At 43.5% G+C, this 26,307-nt stretch overlaps 1 protein-coding gene across 1 annotated transcript in view; it reads left to right on the top strand.

Annotated features, from left to right (window-relative positions):
• lama2 (laminin, alpha 2) overlaps nt 1-26,307 on the top strand; it is a 116,838-nt gene that overhangs the window by 55,523 nt on the left and 35,008 nt on the right. The window contains exons 20-35 of the mRNA XM_076167803.1: nt 2,443-2,529; nt 6,975-7,186; nt 10,684-10,790; nt 13,813-13,993; nt 14,704-14,840; nt 14,975-15,106; nt 15,593-15,697; nt 16,718-16,861; nt 20,085-20,261; nt 20,344-20,529; nt 21,044-21,162; nt 21,517-21,634; nt 23,349-23,501; nt 25,560-25,684; nt 25,793-25,879; nt 26,039-26,232. Coding sequence (XP_076023918.1) covers nt 2,443-2,529; nt 6,975-7,186; nt 10,684-10,790; nt 13,813-13,993; nt 14,704-14,840; nt 14,975-15,106; nt 15,593-15,697; nt 16,718-16,861; nt 20,085-20,261; nt 20,344-20,529; nt 21,044-21,162; nt 21,517-21,634; nt 23,349-23,501; nt 25,560-25,684; nt 25,793-25,879; nt 26,039-26,232 — 2,264 coding nt within the window. The remainder of the gene's footprint in view (nt 1-2,442; nt 2,530-6,974; nt 7,187-10,683; nt 10,791-13,812; nt 13,994-14,703; nt 14,841-14,974; nt 15,107-15,592; nt 15,698-16,717; nt 16,862-20,084; nt 20,262-20,343; nt 20,530-21,043; nt 21,163-21,516; nt 21,635-23,348; nt 23,502-25,559; nt 25,685-25,792; nt 25,880-26,038; nt 26,233-26,307) is intronic.

The following is a 26,307-nucleotide window of genomic DNA, read 5'->3' as shown; positions in this document are numbered from 1 at the left end:
TAGAATATGCTGATCAGAACAGACCTGCGTGTCAGGAAAAATACGGAACTCTGCCTCCTCCTCCTCCTCCTCACCAGCCTCATCCCTTTGCTGTTGACTGCCTCGCAAGTGTAAACTCTACTCGAGAGGAAAGGAGGAGGGAAAAAAGATGGCATCCCCCCATCCCAATGCTTTGATTGAGAAGGATGAGCCTGGCAGATCACCAAACAAGCATCCTATACTGGACCTGTCTCAGCTCATGTACTGTATATCCATACCATACATTCCATGTGTCTGCCAGCATCCTGCCAAGCTTGTACTCCCCTTTGAAGGAGCAGCCTGCAGGCGCCATGCAGAGGATCCTGCAATCCCGCCTCCTTCATCTCCAACAATACATCTACGGACAAGAGGAACATGACGAGGCTCCGGTGCAGGCTTGGACTGGGACCTCATCTCGGATTTTATTTCAAGCGCCAACCCCTCTTGCTCAGGAACAGCAGGAACCGTTTGTAGAGAGAGTGGAGAGGCAGTGACACCGTCTCTGTCACAGAGTATTATCCAGGCTGCTGATTCTATTACTGCCAGCACAGCAGGAGCTGGAGGATCCAAGATATTGCAAACATTTTTTGTTGTTGCTGCTACTGCTGAGCTGCCCATTTTTTTAGGCCTCAGACCAGACGACATTCTCTCCTGCTTATCCTGTGTACCCCTGTTGGTGTCGGTGAAAGTGCGTTGCCCTTCTATTGGTAGAAACAACACCAGCAGAGGTAGAAACTGGATCTACATATGTTCAAATTATTGCTGTAAAATCATAAACCTTAGTTTTGTGGGGTCTTATGGTCTCACGACTGACATCTATTGGTAGAAGGAGGTAATAGCAGCAGGTTTGGGTACAAGAACTCCCACAATTCCATACAAAATGCAACTGTCTCTGTCCCAAATCGGCCAGCTGAATTGATTGGTTGGAAAACAAGACGTAGCTATGGGGTTTTGAGCCAACCAAGGCTAGATATAAACAAATAAATATAAACTTCATAAAATTCAAATCAAATTTAAGATAAACGTCTCTTCTTCTCTTACATCATTTGTGATCTGCACACAGTGAAACTTGTGCAGGAGTGGCCTCACACTTCACTACATTCATCACACGTCACTTAAGAAGAGTAAGAGAGTTGTTGGTGAATTTGATCGTATACATTTGTCTAAAATATATACCTCCTGCTCCTGTTCTGGCTTTGCTGTGTGTTTGGTACACAGACGACACCAGAGCGGCAACACAGACGTACACACAAGGAGCAGCTGAGAATTTCCATGCAGTGATGACGCATCATGCCGCAAACTCCCAGAGCTAAAGGAGACACAACTTTTCTCTCTCTCTCCCTCTCCCTCTCTCTCCCTCTCTCTCTCTTTCTCTCTGAAGCCTCCCCCCCCCCCCTCCCCACTTCCCTGTAACCCCTGCAGTAATAATAGCTTGAAGGGCTCCTGCCTTCTAGCCCCTCAAAATAGCCGTCTAGCCTCGTTCCATGCAGACACTCAAACACAGCAGCCTAGCCAGTCAGACTGTGGCACTTAGCAGCAGTGTCCGAACCATTCTGAGCATCTGACCAAACAGTGTCAATTTGAGATTCAGGTGCAGCTGCTCAGGAATCAATGGAAATCAGTTTGGTCCTACTGTTCCTCTGTGTTTACGCTCAAGCTTAATTGCATCCCAATCTTCCCTGAAACACACATCGTCTTTGGTGTAATATGAGTGGAGATTGCATCGGCAGTTGGAAACGGGCTGTGAAGTGATAGATCACAATGCAACTGCGTCCGGGCATTTATTTGATCTACAAAGCCAGTCGGGGTCGTTTGCTTGATGAGTGATATTGGTCCTCAGCTCTTCTGTGCTTCCCACACTCACACATTGATCTGTTCTTTGCTCTTAGCTGTTTACCAATAGCAGCTAATCTAATCCCTGATCAAGTTTTTAACGGCATTCCGCTAGAGCAGGATATGATTGGATAACCATCTTGTCACATAGAATGGTGGAATATCTTCTGCCGGCGCGGTTCTGGCCAAGTAAGAATCCCTTTAATACAGTCAGTCAGCTAGTGAGTCAGTCTGAGGCCTGGAACCCGAGAACCAGGAACTATCTATAGTCTAGTGAGGTGGGAGGGTGAAAGACTCCTGCTCTGTCTGCTCTGTCTGTCTCTTAGTCCATCCAGCGTTCAGAGTGTGCGAGTGTGTGTGAGATAGGCAAAGTGAACGCGTGTCTTTCAGAGAGTAAATGTTAGAAGCGTTAAGCAGAAGAAGGGCCTGAGGTGTGTGTGTGTGTGTAGGGAGAGGAATGATGGCCTTAACTCGTCTCTCTCCTCTTCTTTTTCTCCTCATCTTCCTCCCTCTCTCCACGCCCGGACAACGCTACCAAACGCAACATCAACAACAACAACAACTGCTAATTCGCCGTGGCAACCAAAAAAGCTTCAGCCCCACCTGCAACCTCGGCGCCGGGGGAATGATAATATGCGACCGATGTCCGCCTGAATACACAGGAACACGATGTGACAGGTAACACACGCAGAGACGAAGTAAACATACACATACGGAGGCACAAATCTCCTATGCTGCGAGTTGTGCGAACATTTTACTGCGGTCGCAAAGGCTAATTGAACCTGAATGCCATTCTTGTTCCATTGAGTTTCACCAACTGAAAAAGACTAATGAGACGCTTATCTGGATGCAGTTCACCCATTACTGACATAATTGCTGTAAACCTTGTATATTCCTGAAGGTCAGCCTTTCAGAAGCTGTAAGTGAAAGCCTTGAGTTTGACTTTTTCTAAGGCTGTATGGAGTCTTTCTCCTGCGACTCGCGCTGAGAACGTGAAAGAACTTACCTGGATATGTATTTCCTCCCTTACTGAGGCGAGTTTTAATTTAATTACCGGTACACATTAAATGACACATTTTCTAAAGTTTTCTCCTCCGCAGAGTTTTTTCCTTGGTTGGCATCTCGGGTTATTATTGTAGTATTCAGCATTTACATGTAAATTAAGGCAACTGGATCGTGAATCGTATCAAGAACTGAACACAGACGGACGCTGTTGTGGATTTGGTTTTTCAGAACCTAATTGGATTTTTGCAGGAAGCATGTTGGACAGCGTGAGACAGACAAAGACAAAAAGAATGGCAGTAAAATAGGTGCAAAGTAAAAGAGGAAGTCTAGTATTTATATTTACTTGCTACTTGCCGCTTATTTGTTTCACCTTGGCGATTGTGCTGCACACTTTTCCACACAGTGAACAACTTTGCAGCCCTTACAGTCTGATCTTTTGAATTTGCAGATCTGCTGTCAGCATTCAAAGTTGCCTAATTGGTCAAATATATTGCAATTGCTGCCTTTACTTTACGCTATTTAGGATATAGCAATATTATACAGGAAATAGTAGCAGCAGGTGTAAACATGATATTGGGACTTTTTGCATACAAGCCTGTCAACCTAAAAAAAATAGTTATTTTGTTACAAGATCATGTTGGAGGTTTTAAACAGTGACCAAAAGACAATAGCCACATGCCACAGATGAGCTTGTGGCATGTAATTGGAAAACGAAAGGATGAACATCTACTTTTTCTTCTCCAGTTAAATGAAACTTGCAGTGAAGACCAAATTTATTTGAATCCAAATATTGAAACAAAGTGACACTGGGTGCTGGGAGTTGGCTGCCCTGCATACTCTGCATGCTTCACCCCTGCTGCCCATAGCAGAACCTCTCTGTCTGGCTCTGTCTGAGTCTTTTTATAAACCTCAGTTGCCGCGGCCTCTGACTGGTCACTTTCTTAAACGTGGACTTCAACTGTAGTTTATTGCTTATGTGAACGCTATTCAGCAACACAATACAAGCGCACAAATGAAGCAAAGCCAAGGGAAGTGACTCTTGCGGGGCTCAGGGTCAGGGTTAGGATTTGTTATGATTGTGGATAGGTGAGGTTATTACGGCCATATTCATTCAACACTGAGAGAGAAGTGCAACATTCCAATGTCAATGACAAGACGTGTTTGTTGTTGAATCTCAGGTAGGCACTTAAAGCAGCGCTGTGTTTACCACATTGCCACTCAAAGTTTAACTAAACTTTGACCCGTCTGCCGCTTGACCTTTTTGTAGGGTTTGTTTTTGTTTGTTATCTTGGGTTCTTCAGTCAAAGCACAACAAAACAGACCATGACATCACAATTTCTGGCGCCCAGTATGGATCATTATTTCCCCTCCAACCAAAACAGATTGAGAACTCCACTCCCCCTCCATCTGAGCTCCATGGCACCTTGTATAAATGTCCATTAATTATATGGGTTGCGGTGTGTGTGTTGAGTAAAGCTGTATTGATAACTGTGTGTCCGATCAGAGTCGATTGTTTCCAAAAGGAGACAGTTGGGATTAGCTTGTTTGTTTTGTATATGTGCGGCGCTTCCGTGCTGCCATATGGTGTTTGGCAGTCGGCGAGACGCGAGGACCTGGCGAAGGAAAGAGTGAGAGACGGAGGGAGGGAGAGAGGAGGAGAGAGGGGGGGGCAGACGGAGAGAGAGAGAGGTGTACTGTACCTGGAGACCGCCGGCTGCTGTATCGACTGATTTGAAATATTTTATTACTAATGGTGGCGTTAAAGAGGTAATCAGCAGTTGGCTGATTTGGTTCTATTAGTCTAATTGATACCTGGTACACAATACCTGCCATTATACTTCATTATCTCCAGCACTTTTGTTGTTGTCAGTGGAAATGAATTGTAATGGGCCAATTTGTCTGTATTACGGACTTTAACAAAACAAGCTGCTCTATTCCTCCCTTGATAATTGACTTTCAACTCCCTGCTAAGTGATTATGGTTTTCTGTTGGCTGTACATTGACAGATAATGGAGATGTAACTGAAAGCTTTCTAATGCCTGAAAAGTAACTACAGCACATTTTCAGTTGAATGAAGAACGACGGCGCGAACAAGCACAAGAACAAGAAGGTTGTAATTAGGAATCCAGAAAATGTGTCCTTTGCTATGTTTTAGGATATCACACCAGGGGCAGTACTCATGTTTGATCTAGTAGGCCTTTTTGTATGAGTAGTTGAAGCAGGAATAGTATAGCAGTAGTAATAGTAAATGCAGTAGTGGTTGACCATTGTCAGAAAGCACAAAGGAGTGTCAGACATGTCCTTCAAAAGCATCACGTCGGCCTTGAGGAAACTGAAAGGATTAAATCAGACTCAAAAGAAGTAAAATGTTGTGGCTTTTATGTTTTTTTAGAATCTGAACTCGATGTGACAGGAAGGGTGGGCTGATATTATACGCTGTGTCTTGTAGGTTTATCTTTTGTGTTGTCAAGGCAATGTTACAGTAAAGCATAACGTGGGTATTGTTAGGAAAGAACATTGAATCTCGTCTGTCATTGAACTATGTGTGTATACTGAGGGACAACGTGTAAGTGGATGCCAACAAAAATATATATCCTGATTGGTATTGAGCACCGAAGGAAAAAATGGAAATGGTTATTAAAAGCAGCCTGCAGCAAGGACAAGGACATCCAGGCACACGACTCTGATTATTATTTTGGCTTTTCAGAATATTTCACTTGATTAATAATAAGAGGAAGCCGAGATGCCGCAAGACATATTAACCTCAGAGTGCTGCCGTGACAAGAAGGAAGGAAACCAAATAAAACAGGGCTAATCTGAAATAACTCCATACAGGCTGGAAAGGGAATTGAGTTGAAAGAGGAGAGGAGAGAGCAGAAAACGAACCGAATGGGCAGAGAGCGACAGAGACAAAAGGGGGGGAATGGAGAGAGGAAGAGGAGGATATTCACACTGAAAGAGAATTAAATTTAGAGAGGAGGGGGAAAGAGTGAAGAGTCAAGAGCAGCCGGCCATTATTACCACTGACCCTCCCTGGTACTCAATAGAGCTGGTTTATTAGTGTGTGTGTTTGTGTGTGTCTGTGTGTGTGTGTGTGTGTGTGTGTGTGTGTGTGTGTGTGTGTGTGTGTGTGTGTGTGTGTGTGTGTGTGTGTGTGTGTGTTAGTGCTTAAGGACAGAAGTGCATCCTCCTGTCCTTAAGTAGAATTGGGTTTGCAGAGCAGCGGCTTCATGATATATAAAGAGAGAGAGATAGAAAGAGGATAGAATGAGGTGTGTGTGTGTATTTTGCATTTGATAGTAGTCGTGATTCACTTTGGTCTAATGTTGTGCTCTTTTCTATTCTAAGCAAAATATGTTCTTCAGTTTTCAAAGTTGCCCCGGGAGGAAGTAAAGGTATTTATAGTGGCGAGAGTGGAGAGTGTGTGTGGAGGAGATATTTCGGGGGGTCACACACCTGGTCAGAACCGTCAGGGTGCACAGGAAGTGGAGGGTGAGCAAAACTGGTCAAGTTACGGAGTGGGCAGGGGGGGTCATAAAAGTTATGTTCCTTTATTTTTAGTGTAATAAATGAGAGCTGTTGGCGCCCGGGTGGCGACAGTCAGACGGGGGATCCTGCCTCTTCTCTCCTTTCCATAACTTTTAAAGATTACAGCGTATTATCTGCCGGTATTATAAGGATAATATATTGTATTGTGAGTATAAACTGCAGTGGGTGGTCAGTAAAAAAAACCTTTACTCTGGGACCTATCCTACAACATTAATCCGGCTTAAAAACCTTCTCTTTCATCGCTCATTAAATTTTAATTGATGTTTGCTTTGGGTCCTTAGCTCTCTTTGTGTGATATGAATGAATGCTGGCTTGGAGTTGCGTGTGATGTTTGTAAAATTGTTTATACAGGAGGCACAGCTAGATAAGCTTTATTAGCTTATTTTAAATTTAATATTGGTTTATTGGCAAAGCATCTAGACCAAGACTTGTGGTCATGCATTTTACATTGACATCCTTGAGGCTGAAGCAAACAGTATTTTTGACAAGTTAAACTATTTACCATTTTCTTGTAGCACCTTTGATCTACCATGATATGAGTATAACATAGCTCCTTTTCTGCCGCCTAGATGTTCAAATGGATATTTCGGCCAGCCCGCGATGCCCGGGGGCTCCTGCGAACCCTGCAATTGCCATGGCAACCTGGACCCTACCGCACCTGGCAGCTGTGATCCAATCACGGGACAGTGTTTGCGCTGTCGCCAAGGCTATGGCGGCGTGGCTTGCGGCAGGTGTGATGAGGGTTACTATGGAGATGCCATCACAGCAAGAAACTGTCAACGTAAGTACAAACGCTAATGAAAGACTCACATCATAACAAAACAAAATATACTAAGCAAGAAATCTCTCTTTGCTATTGTTCGGAAGTAGTTTCAGTGCCAACCCGGAATCTTGTTTCCGCCCTCACAATGTTATTGTAACGTTCAGTATTACAGCAATGATTTCCTTCTTGAAACGTCGTTCATCACAAAGTTAATTAGTGATCAGGATCGCTGTCTGCAAAGTTGAATACCCAACTGTAAACAGCAGGTAGAGAACGATTACAACATCTAAACTGATCGGGGGAAAGAACGAGTCTCGCTGTGACACTTTCTCAACAAAGAGAGCCACATTAAAGAGCGGTTTCCTCTATGAGACTCAATTTTAGCGAGATGATACCTTTAATCCTCTCACTGAAACATTGCGTAGCTAGTACACCATCTGGACTGTGTGTGTGTGTGGTTGTACATCGGCAAGCAGCTGTGCTAGTGGGAGGTGTGATGTCGGAGGGGCCCACTGACTGCCAGCTGTGTGTAAGAGTCAGAGTAGGAAACGGTACCTGTGAAAACTGCAGAGCAATAGAACGATAGAGAAAGAGGCGGCGAAACACGCGCGTACAGATGGGGCTTGTTTGTGAAAGTCTTCATTAAAAACCTGTGCTGTCGAGGAAGACGAGAGACAGATGAAGGGACAGACAGCTCAGTAAGACAATAGACAGGCAGATAGATAAATACACAGATGAAAGCGTCAGGCAAGCGCGGGGGCAGGCAGACGGGCTGACAGAGGGTATTAATGTGTATTTGATGGTTCATTGTTCTGTAGTTGTTTCCCCTTTCCACCCAGCTAAATGGTTATTGATTAATCAGCCTGATCTATCGCTCTCCTACAGTGCTGATCGGCTGCTCGTGTCTCGGAGATGGAGGGTTGCTATTGATCCTGTAAGAATGACAAAAGACCACCAGGAATTATTAAAAGACACAACTCTCTCTCTCACTCTCTCTCTCTGTCGCTCACTCGCTCCCTCTCTCTCTTCCTCTCTCTCTCTCTCTCTCTCTCTCTCTCTCTCTCCCTCTTCCAGTCTTAATGAATTTTATTGAGCGGAGCGGGAGAGTTCAGGCCGAGTCCATTTGTGCACTATTAGACTGCACTTTTCTTTGGATGTCACGGTTTTCCTGTCTGCAGCCAATTCTGCGGCAGCCATTTTGTGCCTCCACCATTAATAGTGGTTTGTTCAGCTTGATTCACTGCGGAGTGGAGAATGGCTTGATTTTTCAAGCACACTTGACCACAAAGTCATTTGTCTGAATGAATGAATAATTTCAAGAGAATCAGCTCCTCTGACCATTTGTCCACATGGCGAAAAGTCATTTGCAAGTTGTTGAGAGGATGTTTGATTTGCGCAGCCACACATTAGTCCAGACAGTGGAACAAAACGTAATTGCGGTCTAGTAATTCAGCAATGAAATTATGCTTTCGACTTGCAGTTAAGGAATCCTTTGTCAATGCCTCTCAGATCTGTGGTACACTTCACAGTTCTAATGCTCCCAATCCTCTACTTTAGGCATCTTAAACACATGCCTGCTCTGCCCTCCCAGACTACTTTTTCACTTTAAAAGCTTCAAATGATTTCTCAATGTCTTCCCCAGAAATATTAAAATGACTCAGTTTTTTAGAGTTCAACATAATCTCCTTCCCTCGTCATTACACTTCTGTCGAGCAATCTGGAGGGATTTCATCCCAAGACCTTTTCTTGGCAGTATAAAAATCCCCCATCGCCCATATGACATCATCAGCTGTTCCAACGGGTTGCAGCTAAAGCTTTGCTCCACATTTGGAAAGAATGATATTTCGTCCTACATTGAAATATTACAGCATTTGCCCACTTCCTTTTGTGTCCAGCTCAGAACTTATCAATCAACCCTCATCCCTAATTCCCAGTGTGATCTGTTCTAGATAACGGCGGGTTAAAATGTGTCAAACAAATAAGCAATAAACTTAACTGCCTGTGAAGAGGGGGTGTGAAACAGAATTCCCTGGTTGGGCTTCGGGGCCGTCTGAGGAAACTGCATTATGATGATGCTTTCAAGTGCTCTCTTGTTTGCCAGACATCACAGTGTCTTGTCACGCTTTCAGAAACTCCTGATGCTGCTTGAAGTGTTTTTGCTTGTTCTCTGCATAATAATAATAATAATCAATTTGACCTTGAGAATGAAGTGTAATTACTCTGAACGTTTTATATTTAATCCAGTTATACACACGCTTACAGAACTATATGTAACATTACGGAGCTGGACCAGGATCAAATAGATTGCATTTTAGACATCCACTCCTGCAGTTTGTTGATACGACAGATTGTTGATTGCTTGGTAACAGGGCATAATGTATTTGCAAGTTGCTAGAATGCTACACCCACCAACAGTAAAAAAAAAATGCAATGAAAAGCAACATTTTATCCCACAACAAGGCTCGTATTGTAGCGAGTGACAGACCGGAGCCCAGATGGTCCCCAAAGGGTGAAGCTAGGGGGTGTGAGAGACTGCACAAGAGTATGAATATGCGAAACAGAGACGGATGCATGTGTGCGTGTTCTCCTGTATGTTTAATCATATGTGTGTGTGTTCATCTGCATGTATTTGACTGTGTAGGTGTGTGTGTGCATTTATTTAACGGCAGGCATGCATCTCTGCGTATGTGTATGAAAGAAAATCAACTTGCTATGCGTTGTATGATGCGTCTCTGTTCATCTGCGCGTGCATATGTGCGTGTGTGTGTGCGTGTGTGTGCCTAGACATCTGTTGTACCCTTCTCTCGCTCACGTTTTCGTCCCACACTCAGGTCTGTCCTTCTGTCTCTTTGCTTGTAACGGGAGAGAATGGCACGAGTATTACACGCTATGTGTGTGTGTGTGACGTGATGTGTGCTACTAATTTCTTGAGAAGGTGTGTGTGTGTTTGTTGGTGTGTATGTGTGTGTTTCTGACAGCCCGTCTACCAGATGGAAGCTGTGATGTTCAAGTTTTAATTGTATATCTAAAGGCATGATTGGCATGCGTGGGCGTGTCTTTTTTTTCCCAGTAGTATTTGAGCGCACAAACACAAACTTTAAATGAAGTTGAAGTCAAACTAAGTAGAAAGGGAGAGAGAGGGAGAGAGAGAGAGAGAGAGAGAGAGGGGGATCGAGAGAGAAAGAGATGAAAGGGTTCTTTTTATCACTTATGTATACACATGACAAACCATTTACACACTGTTAACAGCAACAAAGTGATTATAGGTTTTTACATACAAAAGCTGTCGAGTGCAACTTTAATAATCTCAAGACGCAAAGTCAAACCACCAGACCGAAGAATCAATTTCAAGAAGAGCAGATTGTTCTCTAAACTGCAGTGAGCATAATGTGAAAGTTCCTATCAGCAGCTAATCCTGAAGAAGCTCTAATCCCAGCCAGTGTGTAGCACACATGTGCCATTGTTACACTCTGATATCATAGAGAAATGTGCTTATCTCCTCTCCTCTACTGCAGCCTGTCAGTGCCACACCAACGGATCTGTGACCGAGGTCTGCAACCAGGACAATGGCCAGTGCCAGTGCCGGGAAAATGTGGTCGGGCGACAATGTGACGAGTGCATGGTGGGTATTCTGACAAGCTAAGGTACACACAGGCTGGGTTGATTCCTTTTTTATTAATCCACCAAGAGTACTTTATTCCACCTTTGGGGTTCCAACATGTGGTTTTATCTTTTTGTAATCTTTCCGCATGATATTGGAATATCGGAGGGCTTTGGTTTTGAATAAATTGTTAGTTCTTTGTCTTTCATTTTAGTGTTTTTAACCCCAAACATTTGAATAATGCTTTACATCTTTAGTCAGTTTGCATCAAATGTGGTGCGTGAATGGTAGGTAACATTCATTTCATGGTTTTCTTCTCTGTAATTCTATAATTCTTAATTCTTGTTTCTAAAAAAAGACACATTCCTTCAGAAATGTAATTATCCCCTGTCACAATCATGACACATGTCATACAAATGTAAAAATATTGCTAATTGTACTCAGATTCCATGAGTTTGTTGTTATTTCTGTGTTGTTGTTTGTATATATGGCACTCACTCTTGGCTCCTTGGCCCCCTGTCTGCCCCCCTCCACTCATCTGCGTGGTGATTGGTCCAGCCTAACTGCTGGTGGGCTGCAGAGACTCAGGAGTGTATGGCCTGTGGCTGCAGCCCTCACGGCTCCATGTCTCAGCGCTGTGATGTTGAGGGCCGCTGCATCTGTCGCCCTGGCTTCGCGGGCCGCCGCTGTGACCTGCGTCGCCAAGGTTACGAGAGGCGTGAGACAAGGCGCCCGGTGGAGCGCATTCCCATGGAATCCGTCCAGCAGAGATGGGGCGGGTCAAGCCGCACAGGGGGGTGTCCCAGGGGGGCGTTCAGGCCTAAGACAGGGGTAACGCACACAGCATGTGGATGCCAGTGGTGTGATTCGCATGGTTGTGTGTTTTCACTTGATGTGTGAAGATGTACATCCAAGGGACTCGTGTGTCTAAAGAGCTTTAAGACACAATGTGTGTGCATAGCAAATGTCCAAGTTTTTGCATTGGTGAGCTTCACGACTTTGAGGTCTGAATTTTCAAAATGCTGCATGAAAATGGATGTGTGTTGGTTATAACCACTGCTGCACGTAGGGGTGTGGGATACTTGTAATTTATTCTCTGCAAATAGAAACATTTTTTAGTTATAAGCAGACATGTTAAACTGTACTGTTGCTTTCACAGTCTGTGGGTGTTGCCAGATCTGATGAACCTGGCCAATCAGAAAAAAGGTGGCATGTGTTTAGGGGCGGGGTGACGCGTAGACGTAAATCGACTACTCGATTACGTAAATACATCGATTTGCATAACCGTGCGCCGGCGCCTCGTAATGACGTAAGATGGCTGCGCCAGGTGGAAGCATGCACGAAACCGGAAATCAAGCTGCGGCGAAAAAAAAGCCGGCCACGGTCAAAAGTAAAAGCACCGCGGAGCGCGTTGTCAAGGCGGCTCTTTGCCGGCCGACGTGCGGCTCTTGCCGACGTGTGGCTCGAATGCCGCAAGCGGGTCTTTGCTGACGTGCGGAAGCGCAAACTGACCGGCTTCTCATGTATTTTTGTTGTTGAATGCAGGTTGCGCTCGATCACTTTTACCTGAATTGAGTTGGATTGTAAAATGTAGATTATCAGTCAAAAGGTGGCTAGTTGTGGAATAATGCATTGCAAATCTTTGTTACATTTGTTTGTTTTCAAGAGAAGATGATTGTAGAAAATATTGAAATATTAATGAGATAAGTTTGACATTAATTTTGGGGGAAATAATTGTTATATTGCGTAATAAATTCAATCTTTAGATTAATCGACTAATCGAAAACATAATCTGTAGATAACTCGTTGAAAAAATAAGAGATATAAAAAATAAGATGTGTAATATGTTTGCTTTATAGTGCAGAGGTAACATACAGTTTATTTTAAATCACATCTCATCAACAAAGTTTGTTCCAGACAGAATGAGGTTCAGACAGAAGAAAGCATTTCCCATTTGTATGTTTTTTTGTGGAAATGATGAGGTATCATAAAGATGCATCTTAATTCACGTCATTTTTAGCACCAGTTATATAAAAATGTATTGGCTGAAGGAGGCGTTTCTGTTTGGCTGGGAACAGTTTGTAGCACCAACATGAAAGGCTTTGTGACTTTATTTTTCAAAGCAGCAACTATGAGTCTTTTTTACAAAGCAGCGGCCATTAAATCCAGACTTTAAATGGCCTCTAAACTACAGACAATTCTCAACATAAACAAAGTCAGCAGTTAGACAACAGCATAACTGCAGATATGGAGATCGGGCAACATTAAAGATAATGTAAAAATAATGTTTTCATTATCTTATGCAAATGAATAGAGTTAAGTGACATTTTAAGTGGGCGCAATGAAACTGAGTGAATTTAAAGAACGAGTCGTCACATTACTGGACGCTGACATGCAGTAAAGTTACAGGAGTCGATCAGGATCAAGTGCCGTCTGTTTGTGCTGACGAATACAACAGATTTTTGCGGAACAGATGGAAGGATTTTGGAAATGCAATAACGATTCAAAGAGTATTATATTCCTAATTAAATTTCATTATTTGTCTATATGTTGAGGAATGGCTAAACCTTGCATACTGTAAGATGATCATGACGTAATTGTAAACTTTAGTGAGATTGTGCCTATTGATCTTGTTACTAAATCGTGCTCTGGTGCTGCTGCTTTGTTTGGTTGTTCTAGAAGGTGTGCCTGTGTTTGTTTGTGCAGTGACTTTGTGTTCACGTTGTGTGTATTAATTTGAAAGGTTTATGTGAATGAGTTCCTGCTTGTGTCAGTCATCCTCACGCTTCATCTCAGAATGGTATCGTCAGGGTGGAAAGTTTCTGCAACTAATTTAACATGAACTCCACTCTCCTGTGTTATTCTCTTCCTCTCCCCAAGCAACCTCAAGTATGGAGTTCATGTTGTTCTCACTTTTTCTTTCCACCTTGCCGGAGAGAAACGTTTGGAGTGTTATTGCAGCTTGTTTTTTTGCTGAGACGTCTGAACATATTTCCAGCTTTATTCATATGGTCCCTTTCCTTGTTTGTACCTGTGCCTCCAGCCTCTGACCCACGGCGTCACCAGGGTTGGAATGTGTATCCCGTGTAATTGCAACTCCTTCGGCTCCAAGTCTTTTGACTGCGACGAGTCCGGCCAGTGTCGGTGTCAGCCTGGGGTCAGCGGACCCAAATGTGACCGCTGCTCACGGGGATTCTTCAACTTCCAGGAGGGAGGCTGCACACGTAAGTCTATACTCACTGTAAATGTGTGTGTGTTGACACTTGAGTTTCATATCAACTGAGGGAAACAAGCATATGTGTCCAGTGACCAACAAACAGGAGGAGTTACTTCAGCGCCCGTATTATACGTATGTATCATAAATATATTAGCATTCAACTCAGGGTTCTGAAATGTGCGTCACATAGAAAGGATATGAGAATAGAAGCAGTGAAGAATATCCAAATTACAGGAAACAGCTGCGGCAGCATGGCGGAATGCTGCCAGGAGAAACTAGCTACTGATTAACATCAACATCTTTGAAGATGGAACACAGAATAATAATGACCAATGAATAATGGAGCCCAGAGATTCCTTATGCATCCTGGCTGGTGAAGAAACATAACAGCTGGTGATTGCTGTATGTGTAGAATATTTAAAGGAATTTTCATACAGGAGATCTGCTTCGTGCATATAGAGATCTGTTTTGCCAATAGGAAGCGAGGTGTGTCTGTGTGTGTGTGTACAGTATGCATGAGTCATCGTCATAATTGATGAAGCTTTTCTATGGTTCTCATCTGTAGGTCTTGAAATGATGTGTTGATTTATACTTTCGCTGTGTTTGTGTTGTCTTGTCGGTCCTCTCATCTCCTCAACACATCACTGCTGCTATTTTTCTCCTTACCTTTCCTCTCCTCTCCTCTCCTCTCCTCTCCTCTCCTCTCCTCTCCTCTAGCCTGCCAGTGTGAGCATGTGGGAAATAACTGCGACGCCAGCACAGGACAGTGTATCTGTCCTCCCAACGCGATTGGCGAGAGGTGTGACCGCTGCGCTCCAAACCACTGGGGCCACGACATCGTTACTGGATGCAAGGTGAGGCTTAAATCATTCACACACTGCCCTGTGGATGTGAAGTTTGAAAACACTGGGGAGGAATCAAAATATAGACAAGGCAATATAAAGAACACAAAGACAATAATGCACTCTGTGTGTCTTTGCGTGTGTAGGAGTGTGGTTGTAATGTGCTTGGCTCAGTGAGCCAGCAGTGTAACGTCAACACCGGCTGCTGCCACTGCCGCGACTCCTTCAGAGGAGAGAAATGCCACGAATGCCAGCTGGGATACAGAGACTTTCCTCAGGTAATTGACGACACTAACAACACTACTGCCAACACTACTACAGTCCTGTACTAACACAAACACTACTTCCTCATAGGCTTTGGAGGACATCCCAACGGGGGTTTGATCCTTATTTTGTTTAGATCTTATATCGTGTTCATACCAGGTCCAAACTCTTTACCATAGATCTTCATCAGTGGTATCACAGCATATGTTTGATCTTCTGAGCACCGCGTTAGTCAGAATTTCATCACAGCTTGCGTGATCAACAAAACAGTGAGTCAGCTTTGTGTTTTCACTGCGGTCCTTTCAAACCTCTCTAAGGAAGTTTTAATGAGCCTCAGGGATGTTTTGCCTGACACGGGAGTGAATAGAGTTTCATTTTGGGCTAAATTCTAAAAGTTCAGTGAAGCATAAAGCATGGATACGCTCAGGCAGCTCTTCTTTTGATGTCTGCGATGTCTTTGGGAACAGCAGCTTAGCCTTGTCTTGTTGTCACATCCGCAGTGCGTCCGGTGTGAGTGTGACATCTCGGGATCGGACAGCCAGACGTGCGACGCGGAGAGGGGAGTGTGTGCCTGCGCAGACCGCACAGGCAGGTGCAGCTGCAAGGTAAAGTGCTCACATCCTGCCATCTTCACTCTAAATTGCTAATAACCACATGCACAGTTGCAAAGCCTGCACACGCACACACGTTCCATACATGCTCACACACTTGTAACATGTCTTCAGATCAGCTGTTGTCTCCCTCTCAATCAGTCAGCGCCTCCTTCACCTGTCTCTCTGCTCATCTATTATTCCTTTTTAAATGTATACCTGTATATTTGTTTACATTTCCATGTGTGGATTTGACACCTGTAATGCCGATTACCTGTCTGTCTTTCTACCTGTCTCTCTGTGTGTCTCTCTCTAACTTCATGATTCTTTTTAAGGTAAGAAAATACTGCAGATCCTAGGCTGAGGATATTATAATGAGGTTTTTTAGAGGAAATTCCCAAATCTTGAACAGTAATTGGAGGAAATCCAGTAAATCAACGAAGCACGCCTCGCTCCTTTTGCATCTTATGATAGTTTAGAATGGGACCGCTGCCTGTACGTGACACCTTATCATGCAAATGTTAATTATTTTGACTCCTAAGTTGGTTTCCTGGGTCTCCTCGCCGCGCACTCACAGTCTCTAGCTGTTTTGGCTCCTTACCTGCTAACCTGGAGGACGTTTTGACAGCACCCAACATTAATTGGATGATGTTTTGTTGACAGGAAGGCTTTTCTTGGCAGCGAGTAGAAGGTGGCATATGCAGTCCTGTCCACAATTCTATTTTAGAAAAGTCAGGCATCAGGTTATTCCCTCACAATATAAACAGTCCAGTTGAATAGCACTGGCAGTGATGTGCTCACTTCTGACTGGATGCAGCCCCAACATTAAATGCATCGTTAGGCTCCTAATGGTTGAGTGTATTTTTGGAACTTCTTTATTCAAAAAAAATGTATGATCCTGTTACCAAACAGCACAAATAGATTATTGTTTCGTTGACTGTCGACTGATTTTTGAGGTACCTTCTTTCAGGACTCTCAGGACAAAGCACTCTGCTAATCTCACCTTGTTGCAATTGCTTGTTTGTGTTATTTTAGGCAAATGTGGAGGGGGACAACTGCAGGCGGTGCAAGCCAGGCACGTTCGGGTTGTCTGTACGAAACCCACTGGGCTGTAGCAAGTGTTACTGTTATGGGCTGACACAGTCCTGCACAGAGGCACAAGGACTCATCAGGATGTGGGTGAGTAGATGTGATTTGAAATGTTTTACCGATGTGCACTCTTTAAATGTTGTTCCGTGCCTATAAACATCCAATTAAAGTCTTTGCCTGGAAACGATTCGTCACACATGGAAGCCAGATTTTTTTTTTTTTTATAGTCTACACTCTTGATGTGCCAGCTTCCTGGCGGAGGCAGGTGGTTCCCCCCCGACTGGCACTGCATTATGCCAGTGATGTAAACGCTCTGTCCTCCATGCATCATTATCTACAGATGACTGGAGGCTGATGAAGGCACTCAAAAACCTATAGATCCAGAGACCGAGTATTTATTTGAGCCCTGCAGAAAATAGAAGGATACTGATTTGTTTGTGCGGCCTAGTCGGCAAGTTGCTAGGTTACAGGGACGAAATGTTAAATAAGGCAATATGATAGAGAGATAGGGTGGAGACGCTTTAGTGAAGGACATTAGCACTCATTGGACAGTCAGTACAGAGAATCAGAACGCAAAGAAAATCTGTCTCTAGAGGGCGCTCTACTCTGCTTGGCCCAACCTTTGCTGCTCACAGACTTTTCGGGCTCATTTTAAGGATAAAATAAAAGTGATGGATGGCAGAAGTCTCGTCAAAAGTTCCACTCTGGGTTAACTGCTTCATTTCTGACTGCAGGGCTTCTAGTTTCTGTGCTGTGCTGCTTCATCTCCTGCACATCCGGCTCATAACCTCCCCAACACTCGTGTCCGTGGTCAAGTAAAAATAGACCCCAAAATTAAAATGATTCCTTAGCCACACTGACTGATGTAAGAGAATTATGATTTATTCATAAAGAATATTGCAAATACCAGCTCCAAGTCAAGAACAGAGTCAATATAGCCGTAGCCGTGCCGCCCCACGCTCCTTACAGCAGCCAGTCAGTAAGTTGGCTGAGTGGCAGCCTGTTTTTAATAAAGGGCCCTGCACCTCGGAAAAGCTTCCTGTCAGTGATGTGAAAGTGGCATTTCCATGGTAACCATAGACTTTTCGGACAGAGAATAGCGAGGGGCTTCATTTAAACGACAAATTCACTTCATTTACTGTTGACAGAGAGGTGAGAGAGAGAGCAGGGGAGAGAGAGGGAGGGAGGGAGGGAGAGAGAGGGAGAGGGAGAGAGGGACATATAAAGGAGAAAAAATTTAGTTTATTGGAAAGAGGGAGATTTTCTCTGAACCACTGAATCGTGAGATTACGCTGTGTGGAATGGGACATATATACACACACACACACACACACACACACTCTCTCTCTCTCTCTCTCTATGTCTCCTTCTCTCTCTCTCTCCCCCCCCCTCTCTCTCTCTATCTGTCTTGCTGTGTGAGTGTGTGTGTGTGTTTCTGTGTGTCTCCCATATGCGCTCTATACTTTATCAACACATCGCACAATAATTCTCACACACGCATACACATTGTCTTGTAAGTAGAGGGCATAAATGTGCACAATACAAACACGATACACACTCTCAAGCACACACACACACACGCACACACCATTTCAATGTGAAAATGCGATCCCAGAGCCTCAATGTCAACTTTAATTAACCTTATTTGCTTTTAGAGTTTCAGTATTTTGCCCATTGAAATCAAGGGTTAATATTTACGCAGCAGTAAAGCTCAGATATTTTAGCAATTTCCTTTCTTTTATCATCTTTTAACCTCTCAAATCTCACATTTTGTCTTTTTAAATATGATTTTCTGTTCCACTTAGCATTTAGGATCACACGGTCATGTTTGTGTTCCACAGCATAATCATGTATTTTTTTTGTCATTGTGTTACTCTGCCCAAGAAAGATAAGATAGAGCATAAAAAAGAAAACCCACAAAGCCTTCGGAATGGAATGAATTTGAAACGAAGCAGGCAAATGCAGATGAGTTGCGACAGAAATGGAAGAAATGGACTCAATCATGAAACCAGTATTGCCAAGGTGTCCAGAATGTACTCGCCAGATGGATTTCAGAGGGATTCCATTCAACCAAAGATCACTCCGTCATATTGGCCCTGATACTTTTCACAAAATATTCACATCTGATCTATGCGGGCACGGAGAAAGAGAGAGAAAGAGAGAGAGAGAGAGAGACCCAGAGACCCAGACTACAGCAGATTAATCTATTTTTTAAAGTTTGTCCAATCAACCACAGCCCACAGTCAATATTTCTATATGTAGCTACAGGTTCAAACAAATGAAAAAACATTGCCTTTATTTCTAAAACAACCACCTAATTCACTACTGGATACATTATTCTTGGAAGACCCTACAGGCAAAGGAGCTACATTATAACTGTAATACATAACAACTCTAGTAATCCATAGTAAATAACACAACATGAGACTATTTGAGTGTATATTGAGTGTATGCAAGTACTTTCTGTATCCCTAAATGAAAAGTCTCTGTTCAGTATATCCAGTGGCCGGTGTGGACAAACGGCAGCATCACCAGCAGTCACCTTAGTAACCCTGCATGACAAGCACAAACACACACACAGGCATATTGGATGCTTTATTACCTCATACTGCACGTTGATGCTCTGTATATATGAACAGACTCTTCATAGCACTTCAAGGAGCCAGACAAATATAAAAGTAAAATTAAAAGAGAAGGGGGAAAGAAAGATATATCAACATGTGTCAACAGTGGCAGTGTGAGGAAATGAAAATGAAAGAAAGTTGTGCAGACTGTCAAGGAATAACTCACGTATCCTGACACACAACAAGTCATTGGTATATCATATCTTATTAAAATAAGATGAGACTGTAACACTCGTCCATCCCTTCAGTTTCCGTTGCTTATTTCGGTCCAGTTTTTGCCGTCAGTAAGTCAAATCTCTAATATAAAATGCAGCCCCTGAACATTAGGAAACCTTTCAGCCTCCACGTTGCACCGATGCTGTAGCCATTCTGTGCCATTAAATCTGAAAGGAATACTTTCTTATAATAGTAATAATTTCAGCATCAGTCTTTACCCTGCAGTGTGAAAGAAAGTGTCTCTTTCTGCAATGAGCTCCGAGCCTGCAAGAGTTGTTGCTGCTTAATACCGGAAAATTATATTTAATAATATCTAATAGCCCTGGAAAAGTACTACAGCATGATAAAAGTTGAACCCTTCCTCAGGTTCAAGATCTGGCGCTCTTCAATCTTCTAATGCTCTTCTCCAAAGAAATCATTTCAAGAGATAAATATTCAGTTTATTACATTAATATTATGGATGTGTTTTGTAGCTAACCCTGAAGCCAGAGCAGACGGTGCTCCCCCTCGTGGATAAAGCCAATCTTTTGGAGACACAAAGAGGTGTGAGCTTCCAGCATCCTGAGATCCTGGCCAATGCAGAGCTGGTCTCCTCCGCTCTGTCTGAACCGTACTACTGGAGACTGCCAGAGCAATTCAGAGGCTCTATGGTAGGAAACCGTCCTACACAATGGACCCACACAATGCTCAGCGGGGGGACTGTGTCAGTGATGAGTCGACCTCTCTCTTTAGATCACAGCGTACGGGGGCCAGTTGAAATACGCCGTTTACTACGAGGCCAGAGATGAGACGGGCTCGTCCTCGTACGAGCCACAGGTCATCGTGAGGGGCGGGGCTAACCACGACAGGCTGATGACGCATCACATATCGGGACTCCAGATTGGTCAGCTCACCCGTCAAGAGATTGACATGACAGAGGTAATGGTTCAAACCAAAGAGGGTTGTTGAAAAAGAATGTGAAAAGAATTTGTAATAGCTTTAATCCTTTTTTTATTCTTCGCGTTAATCTTTTTCTTTATTTTTATGAAAGGTCCACCTATTTTCTAGACTTTTGTAGAAGTACCAAGTAAAGAGCAAAACAACCATTTTGCTGTAATATATTTTCTTTATCAAACATTGAAGATTTATTTTGAAAATGCCTCAATTATATTTTATTTTACCAGATTTTTCAGGTCTAACATGAGGAATTTGTCTCGAAAATTGCCTTGAAGAAATGTCAATATTTGGTATTTTAGGTGGGAAGTAAAAACCAAAATCAATGAAAAGTGAAATTCCCAAAATAACTCATTCAACTTGAAATACTCAGTACTAAAGCAGGACCGAAGAATATTGATTAGAAATAGTTTTACCAATAGAAACTTGGAATGATTCACTGTGAACCTGCAGATGTTAGATTAGATTGTGAATGTGTCCATGATGTGTTTCTGCACAGCATGAGTGGAGACATGGAGATGGACGTCCTATGACTCGCGAGGACTTCATGGACATTTTATTCTATGTGGACTACATCCTAATCAAGGCATCACATGGCAACGTGATGAGACACAGCCGGTAAACACACACACACACACACAATCAGATTTTATTTTGCAGCTCTGGACTTCTCAATGGATTCATTTAGATCACCTACTTGAGTAAATTCATTTATTTGATCGTTTGTAAGCAGCTTCTGGCATTCAAGTATTACAAATTTGTCAATGTGACATAAGTAATTATTATTGATTATATCTGTTTTTATGCAACTGTTGATGAAGATGACATGTGATACTTAAATTAAAGCTAGTCTCTGGTAAATGTAACATGTGTACTCTCTCTCTCTCTCTCTCTCTCTCTCTCTCTCTCTCTCTCTCTCTCTCTCTCTCTCTCTCTCTCTCTCTCTCTCCCTCTCTCCCTCCCTCTCTCCAGTATTTCTGAGATCAGTCTAACAGTGGCAGAGGACGGCAGACCAAACAAAGAGAGCGAGAGAGCCCATCAGATAGAGAAGTGTGACTGTCCAGCAGGCTACTCTGGACTCTCCTGTGAGGTACCCATGAGCACGCATGCTTCACTTACCTCTGCAATGAGTAACCAGCTGTCAGCCAGCTGCAGTCATTTCACAACATTTGAAAGTAACTGTGGTTTCTACATTTTTTTTTAATGTATTTATTTTTGTTAGATTTAGCTTTGACGAGCATCTGTTGTAGCCAAAATGAGTACGAGTGCAGGTGATCTGCATTGAGCTGCTCCTGCTGTAAAGAAAGCAAATGTGCAAAAAATACATCAGGGTGGAATTGATTGATTGAATTAAGGTCGTTATAGTGTTTATTCTTTATTCCTAATTGTCCATATGTCACCCTTTATTCATTGCTTGAGAGAAAGGAATATTTTTTTTTTCTTTTTTTCAATTTGGATATTCCTTAAAGAAAATGCCCAAAATGTTTATCAGTAATCTAAAATTCTCAGTGAAATTTGGTAATTGTAATTTCTTGCATTTACAGACTGAACACTTTGCACTGAGCGTCTAAGCTGTTGATGCAATCAGGAACACGTTTTGTGTACACGAAGGCCATTCAACGTGTTTGAAAAGCAGTTTAAACCTTTTATTCCTTTCGACAAATACGTTTACTTCACCCAGGAAACAGAGCGTGTGTTGTTGTTGATGATGGCTGGAGGTTTGGGATCACACTCTTTCAACAGCATCTTGCAAGTTTCCAATTTACATTTACATCAGCACTTAAAGCCGCTGTGACGCCTCTCAGTTTTCAGCTTTTTCCTCTCCCCTGCTCTTTTTGCCTCGGCGAGAATTAAGCCTCGCTGAGCGTCTCTCCCACACTCGGCTCTGATTTTGTCAAAGCAATTGACTTTCACCGGCGTCCGGCTCCTTCTCTTAAGCCACACAAAGCACATGGCGGTGACTGAATAGCGTAATGAGGATTTTCCAGAGGCAGCTTATGACACACAGAGGCAACAGTGTGAGGCACTTCCATCGGACAGCAGGGCCTTAAGAGTCATTTAGGCAATATTGTGTTCATCTTAAAGGAATGTATATTGTCTGCCAGGGAACTTTTACCTCTGTTCTCCAACCTCTGATTCACTTTGTTCCCTGTTACATAGAGAGCAGACGAGCCGCCGTCTACGCCGCCTGGAAATTAACCATGTACATAATTTAAAAAGCTACAGATATGCTTGAAAAACTGCCAAATAGAAGCCAAATAGCAAACGGTAGCTAAACTTGAAACGTTCAGGTCGTGCAGGGTTTGGCTGACAGATGGCCGTTCTATTTGTAGCCGCCGTCGTTGTTAATAAAGTATTTTTAAACGGGCGTTTAGGGCTAGCAGAGGGAACAGATGGCTCTTTAAATGGACTCCATTAATTATTGCTGAACAGGAGAGAGAGGGAGAGAGAGTTACCTTGGCGGTGTGTCTGTGTCTGTGTGTGTGTGTGTGTGTGCATGTTCAAAACTTACTGAAGGGAATAACTCTTAATTGTGTGTGTGTGTGTGTTCGAAAGAGAGAGTGGTCAACGGTTGCCCAGAGAAATATCAATTAAGGATAACTATGTATATCCATGTGTGTAGCCGTCGAGTTTGTGTGTGTGCGTTTGTGTGTTTTTGGTTTGTGCGTCTATGTGTGTCTATCTGTGTATGTAATCTGTCTACACAAATACAATCAGAATTGGCTCATCTCTCTCTTCGTTTTTCTTCTTTCGCTCTTGCTCTCTCCCTCTCCCTGTGTGTGTTTGTGTGTGTGTGTTTGCAGGAGTGTGCTGCAGGTTTCTACCGTCTTCGCGACGGCTCCCGGGCACCTGCTCCAGCGTCCAGAGAGCCCACCGCTGCTGGCATGGGCAGCTGTGTTCAGTGCCAATGCAGTGGGCACTCATCCACCTGTGACCCTGAGACATCCATATGCCAGGTGTGTGTGTGTGTGTGTGTGTGTGTGTGTGTGTGTGTGTGTGTGTGTGTGTGTGTGTGTGTGTGTGTGTGTGTGTGTCTGCATCCTCCCCCCGGAGTCCCTCATATAGCCATATGCCAGATAGTTTTTTTGGAAAAGAGAGTGAGTGAGTGGCTCTGTGTGCGTGTGTGTGTGTGTGTGTGTGTGTGTGTGTGTGTGTTCAGGGAGAGGTCAGACACTGTAATTAGCCTCACAATAATTAACAACCCCAGGCCTGCTCATACTTTGTGTCATTTCCTCTTCTCTGGCTCGGACCCAAAGCCACACCTCGACTTTTTAGAAAAAAGGGAGGGGGGGGGCAATCAGAGACAAATCAATTTCCGATCAAAAATCAAAACATGTTCAGTAATTATGTTCTCATCTGACCCGGTATTGAGATCTGGAGGCTCGCAGTAAACACTCTGGCAGTGTGTGTGTTTTTATGGTGTGTGTGTGTGTTTGCTTAGTCAGGCCACACCTCTGCCCCGCCTTCTGCTGGTCCTTCCATTCTCTCTCTCTCTCCCTCCTCCATTCCAGCTCTTGCATCTCCTCCTCTCTCCTTCTCCACCTATCCTCCCTTTCCTATTTCATTTTCACTCCCTCCTCCACTCCCCCCTGTTCTCCGGTTTCCTTGTTTTCCGTGTGTTCTCATCCTTCTCATCCTTCTCTTCCTTTGATCTCCCCTCCGTCCCTCCCTCCTCTGCCTCCTCTCTTTGCTCCCATCGTCCACAATGCCCTTTGTCGTTTTCTTTCTTACTTCTCTTTAATTTCTCTCGCTTTTCCAATTTGTTCCTCTGTCTTCATCGCTCCCCCCCCTCTTCGCCCCTGTTTGATTTCTGTCCCTATCTGCCTCCCAGCCATTTTTTCCTTGCCCATTTCCATTCCTTTCTTCATAACAGCGTCATTAGCATTTTCTACCCAAGCGGGCTAAATTGAAAATGCTAAACGAGTTTGTTTCTGTGGTAATTAGCGATAACGAGGAACACAGGAAGTTAATGGAAATGACTTGCCTCGTTAAGAGGCAACTTCCTGTTGCACTGATTGAGGTTCCCATTTCAACAAACAAGGCGAACACATAAGACAGGTGCCTGGGGATATGACGAAGTGGGGGCTGTGTGTATGTGTGTGCAAATGTACTGTTAGCTTGTATACATTATGTGTGTTTCTAGAGTTACAATTGACATTACGTTTGTATTTGTATGCAGTGCAGTGTGTGTACTGTATACAAATGAAACACATTTAAGATGCTTTATAATGTTATTTTACTGTGTTCTTATTTTTCATCTTATTGTCCTGGGATGCTGTGCACACTGAGTGAAAATAGGCCATTTTACGTACTGTCTTTCACAGCCTTACTAGTACATTGCTCAATAAGAATCGTAAAGGGTTAATCATTTAACATGTCTCATAATAGTCAATCAACTTTATTTGGAGGCAAAACCACAGAGAAGTGTTTAATATCAAAAGCATGCGGTGAGTGAGAAGAGAGAGGGGGAGAGACATAAGAGTGTGTGTGATTCAGACGTTACACCTAGTGCCAGTGAAAATCGCATCAAGGAGTGAAGCTGGAGTGACACAGCCGTCATCTTTGCCATCAGTCACCTCCAGGTCCAGACACACACGCGGCAGCAAGCAGAGTGCGACTCATTTTCACTACTTTTATGATTAGAAATATTCAAAAATCTGAGGGTAGAAAAAGTGCAGGAGATTAATTCTATTGATAGGATCAGAAAATATTACTTACTTCCCCCAAGCAGATCTGACGTCTCTTTGTTGTTGTACTGCTGGCAAAAATTCAAATACAAGACCCAACTTCTATTGAATCAAATTTAATTCTAAAATTTCCCTTTTTTTAAAAAAAGATGAACAGATTTTTGGATGAGCAGCAGGAGTTCTTTTTCTTTTTTGTGTGTGGTGGCAGTGCAGCTGTCACCGATCACATTCAGAATTAAAACAACTACAAACACATCACAGGTCAGAGTGAGAGTTAGGATTGTGGTTGCAAAGTGTCTTCACAAATTGCATGGTGTGTGTGTGTAGAACTGCCAAGACAACACAGAGGGGGATCGATGTGAACGCTGCGCTCCAGGTTTCTATGGCGTTGTCCGAGGTTTCCATGACGACTGCAAACCCTGTGCCTGCCCCCTTCCCAACCCGCAGAACAAGTAAACTTTTGTTCTTTTTGCTGTCTTCTATGAATTACTTTTTTTTTTTTTACACTTCTTGATCATTTTCTTCTTAAAAATGTTTTTCTTCTGTCTCTGTGCGTGTAGTTTCAGTCCAACCTGTGTATCTGAGGGATTTGATGACTATCGTTGCACTGCCTGTCCAGAAGGACATGAGGGCAAATACTGCGAGAGGTCCTATACAAACACACACACACACACACACACACACACACACACACACACACACACACACACACACACACACACATGCAATAAAACACAAACAGGCAGAAATATACAGTCAATAACAACCTCTGACCGCCTCCTCCTTCCTTCCTTACCACTGTCCAGGTGTTCCAGTGGGTACCATGGTAACCCACGGATGCCCGGTGGGCGCTGTGAGGAGTGTAAGTGTTCCTTATGGGGGGCGTTGCCCGGGCCGTGTGACCCTGTCACGGGCCAGTGCCGCTGCAGGGTCGGGGCATCAGGACTGACGTGTGACCAGTGCATGGAGAGGCATGTGTGTGGACCGGCTGGGATCATCTGTAAGACTAACACACAGCTTTGGGGTTCTTTCTTTCTTTCTTTCTTTCTTTCTTTCTTTCTTTCTGTCTCTCTCT

Source organism: Genypterus blacodes, unplaced genomic scaffold, assembly GCF_046128005.1.
Source record: "Genypterus blacodes isolate CSIRO-AG114 ecotype Tasmania unplaced genomic scaffold, CSIRO-AGI_Gbla_v1 ptg000013l_1, whole genome shotgun sequence".
NCBI lineage: Eukaryota > Metazoa > Chordata > Actinopteri > Ophidiiformes > Ophidiidae > Genypterus > Genypterus blacodes.
Note: the sequence above shows the minus strand (reverse complement) of the source record. Positions and strands in the feature narration are given on the sequence as shown.